This window comes from Dromaius novaehollandiae, chromosome 5 (assembly GCF_036370855.1).
Source record: "Dromaius novaehollandiae isolate bDroNov1 chromosome 5, bDroNov1.hap1, whole genome shotgun sequence".
Taxonomy (NCBI): domain Eukaryota; kingdom Metazoa; phylum Chordata; class Aves; order Casuariiformes; family Dromaiidae; genus Dromaius; species Dromaius novaehollandiae.
The window spans coordinates 27,652,404-27,666,396 of NC_088102.1; the positions used below are offsets into that span (position 1 = coordinate 27,652,404).

At 36.8% G+C, this 13,993-nt stretch overlaps 1 protein-coding gene across 2 annotated transcripts in view; it reads right to left on the bottom strand.

The window, feature by feature from the left end:
* Positions 1–3,111: 3,111 nt before the first annotated feature.
* MIA2 (MIA SH3 domain ER export factor 2) overlaps positions 3,112–13,993 on the bottom strand; it is a 41,563-nt gene continuing 30,681 nt past the window's right edge. The window contains exons 21-29 of one of the 2 annotated variants that reach the window (XM_026120339.2): positions 13,742–13,777; positions 12,717–12,784; positions 11,940–12,022; positions 11,455–11,586; positions 9,290–9,448; positions 7,699–7,830; positions 5,155–5,231; positions 4,552–4,765; positions 3,112–3,669 (exon numbers count right to left, since the gene is read on the bottom strand). In XM_026120339.2, coding sequence (XP_025976124.1) covers positions 3,521–3,669; positions 4,552–4,765; positions 5,155–5,231; positions 7,699–7,830; positions 9,290–9,448; positions 11,455–11,586; positions 11,940–12,022; positions 12,717–12,784; positions 13,742–13,777 — 1,050 coding nt within the window. In that variant the 3' untranslated portion in view covers positions 3,112–3,520. The remainder of the gene's footprint in view (positions 3,670–4,551; positions 4,766–5,154; positions 5,232–7,698; positions 7,831–9,289; positions 9,449–11,454; positions 11,587–11,939; positions 12,023–12,716; positions 12,785–13,741; positions 13,778–13,993) is intronic. The other variant, XM_026120340.2, reaches the window with a different exon arrangement.

The following is a 13,993-nucleotide window of genomic DNA, read 5'->3' on the forward strand; positions in this document are numbered from 1 at the left end:
AATTCAATGTACTTAATACATACAAACTACTGTAATAACCTTTGTTTCTGAAGTGTGGGGAGTCTATTCAGTGAGTCGTGAGGGTGGTGAAATTTGTAGCTTGAGTAGTGTGAAAGAAGTATACACCTGATTATTCTGTTTTCTTAGCAATACATAAAAATATGAGCAACAACAACTTTTAGCAGTAATCTGAGTTAAGGATATCAGGTTGAAGAGTTTGAAACTGAAGCAATCTGAAATCAAGTGCTAAGGAAACAAGACAGTCATAATGTGGAAAACGTGTTTGGAGTGAGGTGTTCCCAGCTGTGCGGATTTGCCTCTGGGTTGTATAATCCCAAATGGTTTTTCTTCTCCAAACAGACACTGAGGTCGTTAGTCCTGCTGCCTGCTAGATTTAGTAGTTCCTGCCTGTTCAGGAACTTGAAACACAAGCCACCAGGTGTTAAAACTGGAATGCGCTTTTTGGAGGCGGGGGATGTTTTCCCCATATACACACTTGTCTGACCCTTCTCAGTTAGGCATATCTAAGTTCAATTTATGGGTTACTATGCCCTATTTTCCCTTGCATAAATCTGAACTTTTTTTTAACTGCTAGTATGCAAATAAAGCTTTGGGGTATTATTGGAAAAAATATGCTGAAATTCTTCCTTTGCCTCTGTGGGATGATCTAATCACTGCTTGTTCTGCATTATCTTAATCCAACCAGTTTTTATTTTGCCCAGAGCTTCATATATCATTGTGGGCACAGAATATAGTGCTTTTGTGGAGGAAGGAAGGATTTGTTTTGAAGACAGTTAACTAAGTTATGAGCTAGAACAAATATTTAGTCTACACAGAGAAAACACTGCATTTGTTCAGAAAATGTAGGCATGTTCATAAGTAGCCTGCAACCCTTAAGGGAGATTAAAAAAAAAAAAATTATTGTGATGGTAGTCTTATCAAATTAATGGCTTCTGTGCTATCAACCATTTTCTGCCTGTAGAAACAAGTTGGTAGTTTGTAGTTCTGGTTATTCCTGAGACTGAAATCAAGGGGAGAAGTTAAAACTAAATAGTTTCCTTTAGAACTATGTTGAAGTTTTTCAGGTAAACTTAAGAGCCTTTAGAAAGCAAATCATTGGCCAAAAATGATGCAACAGCTGGATTAAACAGCAATTAAAAATTTTCCATCCTTCAGATGTTTGTTGCCAGAATTTGTCAGTGACTACCTTAAGTATAAAGGCTTATCTAAATGCCTTTGAGGACTAAACTAGAAGCAGAAACAAGAATAAAGAAATTGCAAGAATGAACCATGAAAAAGTTCTGAAAAAGCAGCGGAAATCAGCATATGTGGAAATAACATTAAGAGCAAAACAGGAGTAGTGAGCTACAGAAAGAAAAGCTCACTTGGCAGATGAGTAATTACAAAAAAGCGTTCTGGAGACTTTTTTGGTAACTTCTAATTATGGGGTGTGGTGGCTTGCAAGAGTAGAACAAATGTACATACTGCAATTACACTGAAGGATGAAACTGAGTGTGTGTGTGTGTGTGTGTGTGTGTGTCTGTCTGTCTGTCTGTACACAAAAACTGGGGAACAGGAACTGTCCACTGCTGCTATGGTAAATCAATGCTTTTCTAAAACTGTTTCTTTCTGTATTTTAAAGGGTACCTTACCAAATGACTGCACTGTAATTACATGCTTCTCAGGTTGAAGCATACCATCCTCAAGCTTAACTAACAAAACTGACTGAACAGCCAGCAGTTTCTAGCAGAAATCTTCCTTTAGACTGCATGATGGTAGGTAAAAATGGAGCTAGGAAGATTAAAAGGATGAAGGCGTTCCAGTGTGCATTCTTGGACAGAGGAGATGACTATGTGGCTTCGAAAGAAAGAGGCAGACCAGGGTAAGAGAAAGGCATGCATGCACCAGGCATCTCAGCATGGTAGCCTGTGTCTGCAGAGGTAAGAGTTCATGGCAAGCCTGCAGGGGCTGCCCAGGCTCAGTGGTGATTCAAGATTTTGCCAAAATGCAGGCCCTGGCTGCAGAAAAGTTTGAGCAGTTTCTGCAGCTTCCTGCACCCTGCCTGTTATGTCCATTACCATGTGGTGAAGAGGCCAGGCATTGCCTAATATAAACAGCAACCTCACATGAAGAAAAGAACTAGACAATCAAACTCTTTCTTAGACACACAATAATTTATTTTCAGTTTGTCTCTGCAGGTTCATCCTTGTGCTTTTCAGGTTTTGCTTTTTTATGAAGCCTAGCTACCACTACAATGTATGTGCACACAAAATTAATCTCTAAAACCTTTTATGTTTCTTAAGCAAGTCTGTTTTTTAAAATTTATGCCTGTTTTCCCAACAGTATGTTCTTGATGGCTTTTCTCTCCAGTTTGGATAGGCTTAATTTTGCATTCCTTTCACTATCAGGTGTGCTTGTTTCGGTGCTTGTTCTAGACAAAGCAATTATGTGTCTTTCTTCCTTGCAACTTTAATGATCTGTACTATATGTTAAGACTGTGTGCCTGCAGAAACCTCCTGCTGTCCTGTGTGTCTATTTTGTTAAACACTGAGTGCTCTCCAATGGTGCACAGTCAAAGGAATGAAGACTGTAGGCTTGGGGGGAATAGTATTTGTCCCTCACAGCTTCCTAAATGCCAGTGTTGAAATAAGACTATTAAACTGAATTCAGTGAGACAGTGGAAAACCAATACTCATCAATTCAAATCTCAAGTCCAGTTTGTTGCAGACATGCCTCTTCAAAGGCAAGGTGCTGGTGCCACTGAAGCATCACAACTGTAGTTACGATACCTGCCTTGTTTCCATCGCATGGAAAACAAAGACAGCTGCAATGCAACAGGGTTGTCCCATACTATCATCAATTTTCAATAGTGATAGGAAGAGGTCTACATTTCCCCCTTCCCAATAGTACTGGTAAGTTAAGTCAGGAATGCTGCCACTTTGTAAAGCTTTGTGACAGCTGAAAGATTACTTACAATGTGATTAATAGAGTATGGATGAAGTAGGGAATGCTACTAATTCCTCCTTCCTTCTTCAGCTATTTCTACAGTTCAACAAAAGACACTGCACAGCATTAAACAGTGACGTTGCAAGGAAAGTTTCATTTCATCAGTTACATTTTCAGCAGATTTTTATTAATCAAAACATTTTCACATTTTATTCATAAAGCAAGCATTACTTTTGGCATGCAAAAATTCCCTGTACAGCTTAACAAGGACAAAGCACGTGGACTACTTAAACCACTGTTCACATGATTTAATTTTATATACCTCTGAAGAGATTACTCAAATTAGAAATATTTAATTTAAAGTTACTACTGTACAACAGAAATCACTTATTCACAATATTCAGTTACTCCATCCTTTATTTACAAAATACTATCCTGAGAATTTTCTATTAAGCTTCAATTTGAGCAAAGTAGTTTATATATACCTAAGTAACAAATGGTTACTTAACTGAACATTAGAAAAAAGTGCCATTTGAGTACAGAAATGATACACCATGTTGCTCAAATGACACTGTCAAGTTTCTTGCTGTGGTTCTGGTTGTTCTATAGCTGATGAATTTGACTGAGGTGGCTCAGTTCTATTTTCAGGAGGTGGCGGTGGCAAAAATCCAGGTCGTTGAGGTGGATAGTGAGGCAAAGATCTCATTGGAAATGGATTTCTTACTGTGTGAAAACCAGAGTAGTTCAGTTAATAGCAATCACAACAGCAAACACATACCTGCTCCTCCTGCCCAACATTAGTATCTTATTGCTCAGCAATGGCAACGGAGTAAGATGCTCCAGTGATACAAAGATGGAAGACATTATTGTCTTCTATCAAAGGTGGAAGTCAAGGGAAAACACAAAACAATCCCTTTTCCTCAATAGTTCTCTAGTGGCAAGCTTGTCATAGTAGCCAGTGTCTGTTCATGAGCTGCTGCTACCACCACCACCTTTGGTCTGACACATGGATCTGATCTAGTAGCTTTAGAGATACTTTGAAAGACAAAACACTTAGTTCTTCACAGCTGAAGCAGAGAACAGTAAAAAGCAGAGAAAAGCCCTTTAGTCTAATATTTATATCTTGCTCCACTAATAGAAATTCCAAGGGGAAACAGTTAACAGGTATGTCCCAAATGCATGCATGTCTTTGTATGGACACCAGCGTACCTCAACTGAACATACAGCAAAGCTAAAATATTGCCCTTATAAAGGGGGAATTTATAAGCTTTATGTATGATAAAGCCTCTTAGGAGAAAAAGGATTAAGGAAAGCAACTACTTGCTTTCTTACCCCAGAAAAAGAACCCTTTAAATGCTGAAATGTGTTTGTATGCATATTTTACAGTCAAAGCTAGTACTTGAAAAACATTTTATCAATTTGAACAGCTGTGAAGAGGAAATGTACTATATGATTAACCATCATCAGAAAAGATGCTTCCTGTTGAACTGAGAAGTAGCATGCACAGGAAGATCCAAGTATTCACCCAATGTGATAACTCTCTACTACCTGCACAAAGCACCAATCTTCATGAGCTTATAGTAAGTGTTGACACAAGCTACGTACTTGGCAACGGAGGCCGTGGAAGCCCAAAGTCTCGTACTGGTCCATACATGCCAGCAGGAGGAGGAGGAGGAGGAAAAGGAGGTCCTCTTCTCATGAAAGGGCCTCTAGGATCCATAGGCAGCAATGGAGCTCTGACTGGAGGGAAAGGTGGAGGAGCAAACCTCGAGCTGCCTGCTTCGCTTTCAGATGCAAAAGGCTGATCAGGTAGCAAATTCTGTAACACAATTAGAAGAAGTTAACTTAGGGAGAGGGAACATCTTCCATCCCATCAGGCCCATTTTGCCAAAGACCGACAGAATGGCTAATAAAATCTGGGTTTACTTCTGACTCTGCCTTAACTATGGCATAATCCTGAGCAAGACTACCTATGTGCACTGGATTTCAGCTTCACCACAGCTTCATCTTCATTTGCGATAGAGATTATATTAGTTATATCTCAATTCACAAGACAGTGAGTGTTGTGATAAAAGTACACATACAATTTCATCAGTTAGACTGCACAGTGAGATACAATAGATAACCAGAGTACTAGAGACAAATTTTCATAAATATTTTGCACAATATTAAAACTTCTTTAAATCAAGTTTCTGTTTAGCTACTTACACTAAGATTAGAATGATCTTTCATCCCATTTCCACTTGGTTCTGTTTGTGGACTATTTTCTGAAGATGCTTGCCCATCTGTATGGAAAGTTAAACAAGTTATTCAGTGCTGACTTCCTTCTCAGCACCACCACTACATTATCTTTTTTCCCCCTTGCCTCCATCTTCTGATTTAAGAAAAGTGTACTGTTATACTAAGCAACTGTTCTGTAGGCAGACTTAGAGACAACTGAGGATCACAAAGCTATGCCTGAATGTTTTCTTCAACTTGTATACAGGTTTGTACATGTGTACCCAGGCTGCAGCTTTTATCAGTTTCCTGTATCCAAATAAGGCATTTTCTTCCATTTTAATATATTTTTCTTAAAATTACCAGTGCATTTTCCTAGCAATATATCTTAACATTACAGTAGCAGTTCCATTTCCAAGATACATTCTTGGCAGAAAGTTTGATAGCAATACCCTTCAAGTCTGACAGATACTGTATTTCTTCCTTAGGTGCTAAAACATCAAGGAGACTTTTGGTACTATATTAATTCTGGATCAGCATTCAGAAATAAGAATAATTCATCCTATGTGCTATACTGACTTTATAAATGAGGGATAAATAAGACCTCAATGCGTTTACCCTTATATACCTCCCTGTACTGTCAGAAGCAACTGGAGAAAATTATTAAAGGGAATTGTCAGAGGAAAGTCTGACTGACTAGATTGCTAGTAAATACACCCCTTTTTTCCAAAAACAAACAAACAAAAAGAGACTTGAAAAATCCCACTTCCTTATGTTTCTGCATGAACAAAGCCATTAATACCAAAAGATGTAAGACTAGAAACAATACTTCTAACAAGTGATAGATTTTCATTTACATGTTAGCTGTGTTTCTTCTCCTTTGAAGCAAACAAAGCTCTTTTCTCAATGAACAGATAGGTCTTTTCCAAAAATCAAAGTTTTAAATATTATCAAGCAGTCCTTGCCTTTGTTAGAGATAGTTACTTAATAATCTGAAGCATATAACTGCTTATATCACACATAATACTTTCCATTTTAAATCCCTGTCAAACTGCTCAAAGTCTGCCAAATTTTAACCTTTCTGACAAGAAATTTCCCGCTCCAAGTATCTGCTTCAACTTAAAAATTCTGCAGAGTTAACCACCTCAGCTTAGGAAAACATGTATTATTTTGTTTACATTAAACAACATTTTGGTCATCTTGTTGAGAAAACGTAACTTCTCCACTCTTTAGAGCCAGAGCCTAGATTTTGGCACTGTGAGATGTGTTGCTGTTCTGAAGTCAGATGTAGAGTGGGGGTGTTTTTTTTTTTTTTTTTTTTTAACCCCCCCCCTTTTTTTTGCTATTCTTACAAATACCCACCCAAGTCCAGTTACATTACATGCCTCTAAAAAGTAACATGCACACAAGCTCTATAACTTGCCATAGGCTGGTACCAAAATTATCCAAAACATTGCTTCCACTGACTAGATTTTTGTACTGCCTAAGAACTGCATACAGCTTTTTTATTGTGGCTGGCAGCAGCTGGAGAAAGGGTGAAAATGGATGCAAGAAGTGAGTGCACAAAGAGTGCCTCTCCTAGGCTTCAGTCAGCATCCAGCAGGGGCTGGAAGAAGAAGAAAGGCCTCAGTGGAATACAAATAAGTAGAAAGAAGTAAGGCAAAGAGAGGCTTGAGAAAGGGGATAGGAAGGTGAGTGGCTGGACAAGAACAGAATTATCTTCCCGCAGAGAACAGTCACCTATAAAATCTGAAATTTTAACCTCCTGAAACAGAAGTCAGTATTCCTAATCTGACACTGAGGGCACCTAGTAACAAAGGTTCTCTCTCTCTCCTGTTGCTAGAAATTGGTCAAAGATGATAACTCAATACTGTTGGCAAAGTTTGTGTCATGAGTTTAACAGTTTCAGCCTAGCTGATGACTCAGATACATGTGACTTGCTAGGTGTTAAATAACGATGAAAACTGTTTAACAAGTATTAAGACTTTAAGCTCTCAGACGGTTTTAGTTACAACATTGAAGTCACCATAACTTTGCCTCTAAGCTTCTGTTTGTTGCTAAGTGTCACAAACTAGATTTTACATAATTGGCCACTTTGAAACAAACGGTACTTGGTTCAGCAATGTGTGATTAAGTTGGGGGCAACTGTACTGTGAAGTACAAAAAGCTCCAAGTGTGGTAAATTCCTTGAAGAAGGAGGCTTCACAAGCTTCTAGTTCAGTACTCAAAGCCAGTAGATACTTGAAACATTTGATGTTATTCTTTCAGTTTTATTGATGAAAATCTCTTTCTTTACCAAAAGTGGGATGGAAATGCATGTAAGTGTTCATGAAATTTTAATGCTATGATAAGCCTCATGGGAGAGGCTGTAACACATCCAAAGCCAAGTCTGAATGGTTAGAAGATGGAACAGTGAAAGACAATACCTCACAGCTACCATTCCCATCCATCCAATAGAATCCCCATGATTACCAACCCATCCACTGAGATCATGCATTTGATAATATCATGGTAGGCAGTTAAAGCAATTCCCACCTGTTTTATCAAAAGACTGCATGTTGTAAGTTCGTAGTTCTGCTGGTCCAGAAAGTCTTCCAGTATTTGGGGGATTAGGAAGAAATCTCTCTTGTCTTCGAGGAGGAAGAATTGGATCAGTGTAAGCCTCACCTATTGAGGAAATCACAAAACAGGTCAGTGAAAATTCACAGAGGTATTCTCCCATTTCCTACCATTTTACACCTGCAAGATTCTCTGGATTTCTTATGTTCCTGTAAATATCCAAAGTGACTATTAATCAGGGTGGGCAAACGATCTTAAAAAAGGACTATGGGAATCCCACCAGGCATACACATACTATTGCTTACGTTTCTAGTAAATTAGGGTCTCAGGAGCTACTAAAGAGAATGCTTTAGTCATCTCGATTGTTGCTTTAACATACGGTACAAATTTTAAAAGTTATGATTGTCTAAGTTATAAACACTGTGACTCTGAAAAATAAAGACTGAATACAGCAATGAAGGCCAAAGTCAAAATAACTTGCTATATATTTTAATCAATGCTTATATAAAGAGCACTGTTTCCCATTATGTTTCATCTGCCATACTGCCATCAGCCATTTCCACCAACTTCCCTGCATCAGATCTAGCAATCATGCAGATAGAACATGAACTGCATCAGTGAGATCCAGTGCAAGGATGGCACAGAAACACAGCTCAGGATAAAGGAACAAGACTATCTTTTTGTGCAGTATCTTGTAAATAGATCAGATTTGGCAAATGTGAAACCGCATCCTGAGTCAGCGATGAGTTCTGTGATCAGGCTTACATGCAGAAGCATAACAATTACAGTAGACTGCTGCATCTGATAATCAAGGTACATTAATCTGTGTTCTTTATCTGAAATTTTCTGAATTTAGAACTGTAGAGTTTTTGCTTCTTTGTTTCAGGTATAAGGGACAGTTGTTTCCCCCCCACCCCCCACCCCCCCGCCCCGCATGCTAATTTACTGTAGAATTATCAACAGTATCCTCTTTGGTTTGTTCTTGTTTTTCTTGAATGAAAAATGTGTAACGAAGATGTTTAGCTGAAGAGGTGAGAGTGAAGACTATTTTTTTTTTAATTACTGAAGAAGCAATGTTAACATGAATATAAATACTGAACAGTGCGTTTCAGACAGGCTGACTGTCCCACAGTACTCTTGTACTATTAGTAAAAATGTATTTACAAAACAGGATTTTTTTCCAACAATAGCTACCTTTCAGGATGTTTTCTAATGTTAAAGTACAATTAAACACTAACTTTCTCAGATCTCTCATGAATCATCTAGCCAAGATCAGTCTTTTAATGCACTAAACAAGCCCCCAGTAAAGTGATAATACCAAACACTTGATTATGAACTACCAACGTACATTTAAGACACTCAGCATAGAAATGCAAATGAGCTGCATCATTCAAGAAAGTGAAAAAACCCTATTAAAAAAAAAAAATTCCAGTGTGGTTGCACATGCAGTTCTCTGAAAACATTTCACATAGGTAAGCAGAAAATACTTAAAAATATATATATATATTTATTGCAAGCCAGTAACTCTATTTTTCCATGGACTCAGTAGCTAAGCAGATTTCTTTACCTGGTAGAGGCAGAATTATTCTACGTTCCCTGTCCCAGGGAGGAGACAGGGAGCCAGTATCTGATGGTGGTCTGTGCGGATCAGTTAATCTATCAGAACTCAGCTCTCCTCTTTCATTACTTGCTTCATACATGACAGCAGTTCCTGGTCCTCTGGATCCTATTTGAAGAAATCAGACAGCTATTTACCCAGAAAAATCTGAATCCTCTACTATGGTTGTCTTCATTAAGTCTGAAAGTAGTCAGATAGATCACGGAATGCCAACACTTTCAAGGTATGAAAGGTGTATGGTTCTACAGGACCCTCCAGCTGTTTGGTGATGACTCAGCTCAGTTATGTTTACTGGAAGAGATTAAAAGGTATGTAAAAAACAAAACAAAAATACCCACTGTAGTTCAACAGAAGTGTAATCTACAAAAGATTTTTTTAAATCATTTTAAGAGTTCCTGTTCACTCAAATCAGAGAAACTAGTGCCCTCTCAGTAAATGTTCTTTTCAATGCTAAAATAACTGCTGCTAACAAGACTTATCAAAATAAAAATCATCATGGTAAAAGTTAACATCTTCATCAGAAGAAAAACACCCATATTACATTCAAAACTCTTCTGGTTCTTTCTATTTAAAAAAGAAAAATAAAAGAAAAATAAAAAAAAGACTGGGTCAACACATAACCAAGTGAAAAAGAGACTTTGATAATATAATTGAAAACTTTTTTTTTCCCCCCTAAATGGACTTGATTTTAAGTTGCAAGTTTCCTTTAAAGTAAGATTTGGTCTGAAAAATAACAAATACAGGATTCTGATATCATTCTCTAATTTTCTATCCTAAAGTTAACCTAGAATTTGAAAACTAAAACATTTTCTGTTTTATGCAAAACAAGATGAGCACTATAATTGCTAGTTAGCATTGTTTAAACACACGGTTTGTTTAATCTGCCCCAGTTACATTAGTTCTCTATTATGAAGTGAACAGTAGTTATGCCTTAGCATAGTCTCTTTCCTTGTCAAGACTGCACTCTGAAATCCAGTTTTTATTCTTCCTCACCAGCATCAGTTGAGCTACAATTTAAAGATATGGACAACAACTCAGTTTCATTAGTTACTGTCTCTATACAAGTAAGAAGTTGTCAAGTAAGAGATTCTGCTTGCATGTGGTACAGCTACAGCTGAACATTCAATCTCAGCTTTCTTCTGATTTAGAATGTGAATCAACTTTCATATGCAACTAGATATGCTTTTTATGAAGAGTTAAAGGGAATATATGGTCAATACTGCTCTTTTTAAAAAAAAATCAGAATTCATTAGTGAAATCCTTACAGAACAGACATGTTTAGACATATTTCCCATGAAATATTAAGTTCAGGTGCTAACAGGCACAACAGCAGCAGTAAGCTAACAGTAGCTTCTTCATTACCTGTAACAGATGACTGAACTCCACGTTAGCATTTATCTACACTATATTCATGAGCTTCAAAAGGAACTGAAGGAATAAGTGTTCTTCTTCCCTTACCATCCATGACACCACAGCTTTCTTTCAACTCTTCCTGAATCTCTGCATTTTACTCCTTAACTTTATCAAATTATCTTCCTTTCTTTCCATTATCAGGGAAGGAATTGTCTTCCTGTACAAAGATTGCCTGATTTCAAACAAACTGGGGGGAAAATATTTTCTGGATCAACAGCTACCTGCAGAAACATTTTTCATCAGCCCCAATAAAACTGTCCCATGTTCTTCACAATGTAAGTACTTCCTCCTTCTCTCACAGTCTTTGGACCACTAAAATGGAAGTGGCAGTATTCTTTCTTCAGAAAACTAACTCATTCTTGGTTACCTTAGAATCAGAAGTTTATTTCAGAAAACCTTATCTGTCCAGGAAATAAAACATGATGGACTAAGTTTGGCTCTTCACTTTTCTCAACCTATGCTTTAAAGTGAATCTACTGACTAACCCACTAGTAATAACTGAATTTTCCATTGTGCTGTTATATACCAGACAGTTTTAGAAACAAGTTGAAAAACAAGAAGAGTTTATGTCAGGAATTGTTCATAATGAATTGTTTCGTTTAATATTTTTTTGTCACCATCAAGAGGAAAAGGTGTGACAGGTTTATAGTAGAGGAGAGAGAAATCCAAAATAGATACGTTTTCAAGTTTAAGAGTTGTACCTCTTCCTCCTCCTCCACCTGGAAGCATAGGTGAAAGCCTTAAAGGACCCTCCAATAAAGTTGGAGGGGAAAGAAAAGCTCTTGTTTCAGATGAAGGCCGGCCCATTGGTGAGGGTCCATATGGGGAATGCTCTGGAACAGTTAAAACAAAATACTCAAGTTCACAATACTTAGTTTAACAAATTGTATAAAGTAATTAACTTCTCAGGTGAAGTTTAAATTGGATCACAAGTGAAATAAGAATTGTGCTCTAATTACCATGTGTGTCATATTCTCAGTCTACTCTCATTGATACTACTCCCATTCTTAGTTTCAAGAAAATACTCAGTGACCTAGAGGAACTTATGACCCAGTTTTGTTTTAACGACCGCTATTTGTACATACACAGGCCAAGGCAGTTTTCAAACAATTACATATGTGTGGTCTTGGGAAACAAAACCAGAAACCAAAACAATTAGGCTCTGTTTTACAATTCAATACTGTACCTCTGCCAAATGGTCTAACTGGAACATCAAGAGCATAAGGATCCTTTTCTAAAAGGTCAAGTTTAAATTCTGTTTCAGTTAATCTGCAAATAAGCAACAAAGAAGAAAGAAATAACCAGGAACTATGAAAGTTTTATTTGATTACACTATTTACTACTAATGTTTCTACTAAAAGTATTAACAAACTGAGGTATTACATTCCATAAATAAAAACAAAACAAAAAAGACAGCAGATAAATATCACAAAACTCTGAACTTAAGAACTCCTCAAAGTATTCCTCTATGCTACTGTAATTAAACTGCAATTCAAAAATTGAAGTGGCATGTTAGATGTCAAAATTCTTAGCATGGCATTATTCTCATGAGTACTCCAGGTCTCATTTCAACTATTGGTATATTCACATCAAGTTCCCGCCCCCCCCCCCCCCCGACACCTGGTTCTGTTAACTAAGTATTAACTTCAGAGTTAAGCTGTAAAATCATTCCGTAATCATGATTTCCAGTTAATTAAAAAAAAAAAAGCCTTAAGTCCTAATAGTATGTTCTGTTCTAAACTATTTCAATCCTTCACATAATTCTTATTTTGTGGTTGGCTGTCATTATGGGAGTGCTCCACTGACTCCACAGTACTCCACTCTAGTTCTGAAACAAGGACTCTCCCTTGTCTGGGCCACAGTCAATTAACATATGTCTAGAAAACGGTAAATTATGTAAATCCAAAACATATTTGCATAGCTAAACTGTTTTTGTTCCAAATGATACCAGTACTGCACTTACTTTTGTCGGTTATGTGCATTTTCTTTTCTTATATCATTGAGATGCCTTTCTGCTGCTCGTGCTGTCAACTTTGGAGAAGGACAAAAATCAGATGCTTAGATGTTGCTACTTATTAAGTGCTTCATAATTGTTACAGATTCTAGATCCAAGACATGTTCCTATCTGAACCGTATAGACTGAATATTCATAATAAATGAATCATGTATACAGCATACGGAGCAGAGCCTCACATACATCACCAAATTACATTAGCAACTCCACTACCTAAATTTTTGAGGAACTGGTACAATTTTCCTGCCATTTCTTAAGACTGCAGAAATACAATACTGTCGCTATAGCTGCTTTGAAGCATCTACAAAATACATACAGGATTTAAAGTCTAAAATTTTATGCAGGAAGTTTTATTTTAAAAATAATACAGCTAAAATCTGTAAAATTACAAGCACTAAGTCCCACAGCTTTTAATACAATTCTATCTTATACAGACAATTCTGTGAAACTGTAGAATGTGTTAGTCAGGAGATATTTTAAGTTTCCTGTTGGAAAGGAGATGTAAAACGTAGCACCATTCTTGCAAAGCTGTCTGTGGAACATAATGTTCTCACAGGACATACTGTCTGCTATTAGTAGATAAAAAGAGTGGAGTACACCCCGGGAAAACATTAAAATGGCACTGAAACAAGGCCAAAAGCTTTTATTATTAGCAAAACATCAGGCATTTATTAAATGCTAACATCTTATTTCAGCAGATTTATTGCTAAAATGAATAATATTGGAGTATCATTCTACTGAGCTCATAGGTATCTAGCTTAATTATCCCAACTATTTTATATGAAAGATTTTTTTAACATGCTTTTGTGTATTTCTGTAAGTAATCAGCAAGCTTAAAGGTGACAGTTTAGGTTTATTTTTGATTATATGTTTTTAATGAGAAACTTAAAATGATAAAGCAAGCTGCCCAAATAATTGAAAAGGAAGACAGTACTTCATACACAAAGTTAAAAATCTTAGTATTTGGAACTCACCCAATTATCATGAGCTTTTTTCTCATGTGAAGTAATCTGTTAGAGAGAGACATTCATTAGATCATCGCTGAAGTACAGTATTCAACAAAAAAGAAAACTTCAGACCAAGTATAAGCTCTCATTCATAAATTTAATATATGTAGACAATTATGAGGCATCTAAATTTAAATTGAAAAGTTACTTTTTAATAAAAGTTATCTGGCGATTTCTGCTATGAAATTGTGTCAACCAAAACTGGATGGCCTTAAATAG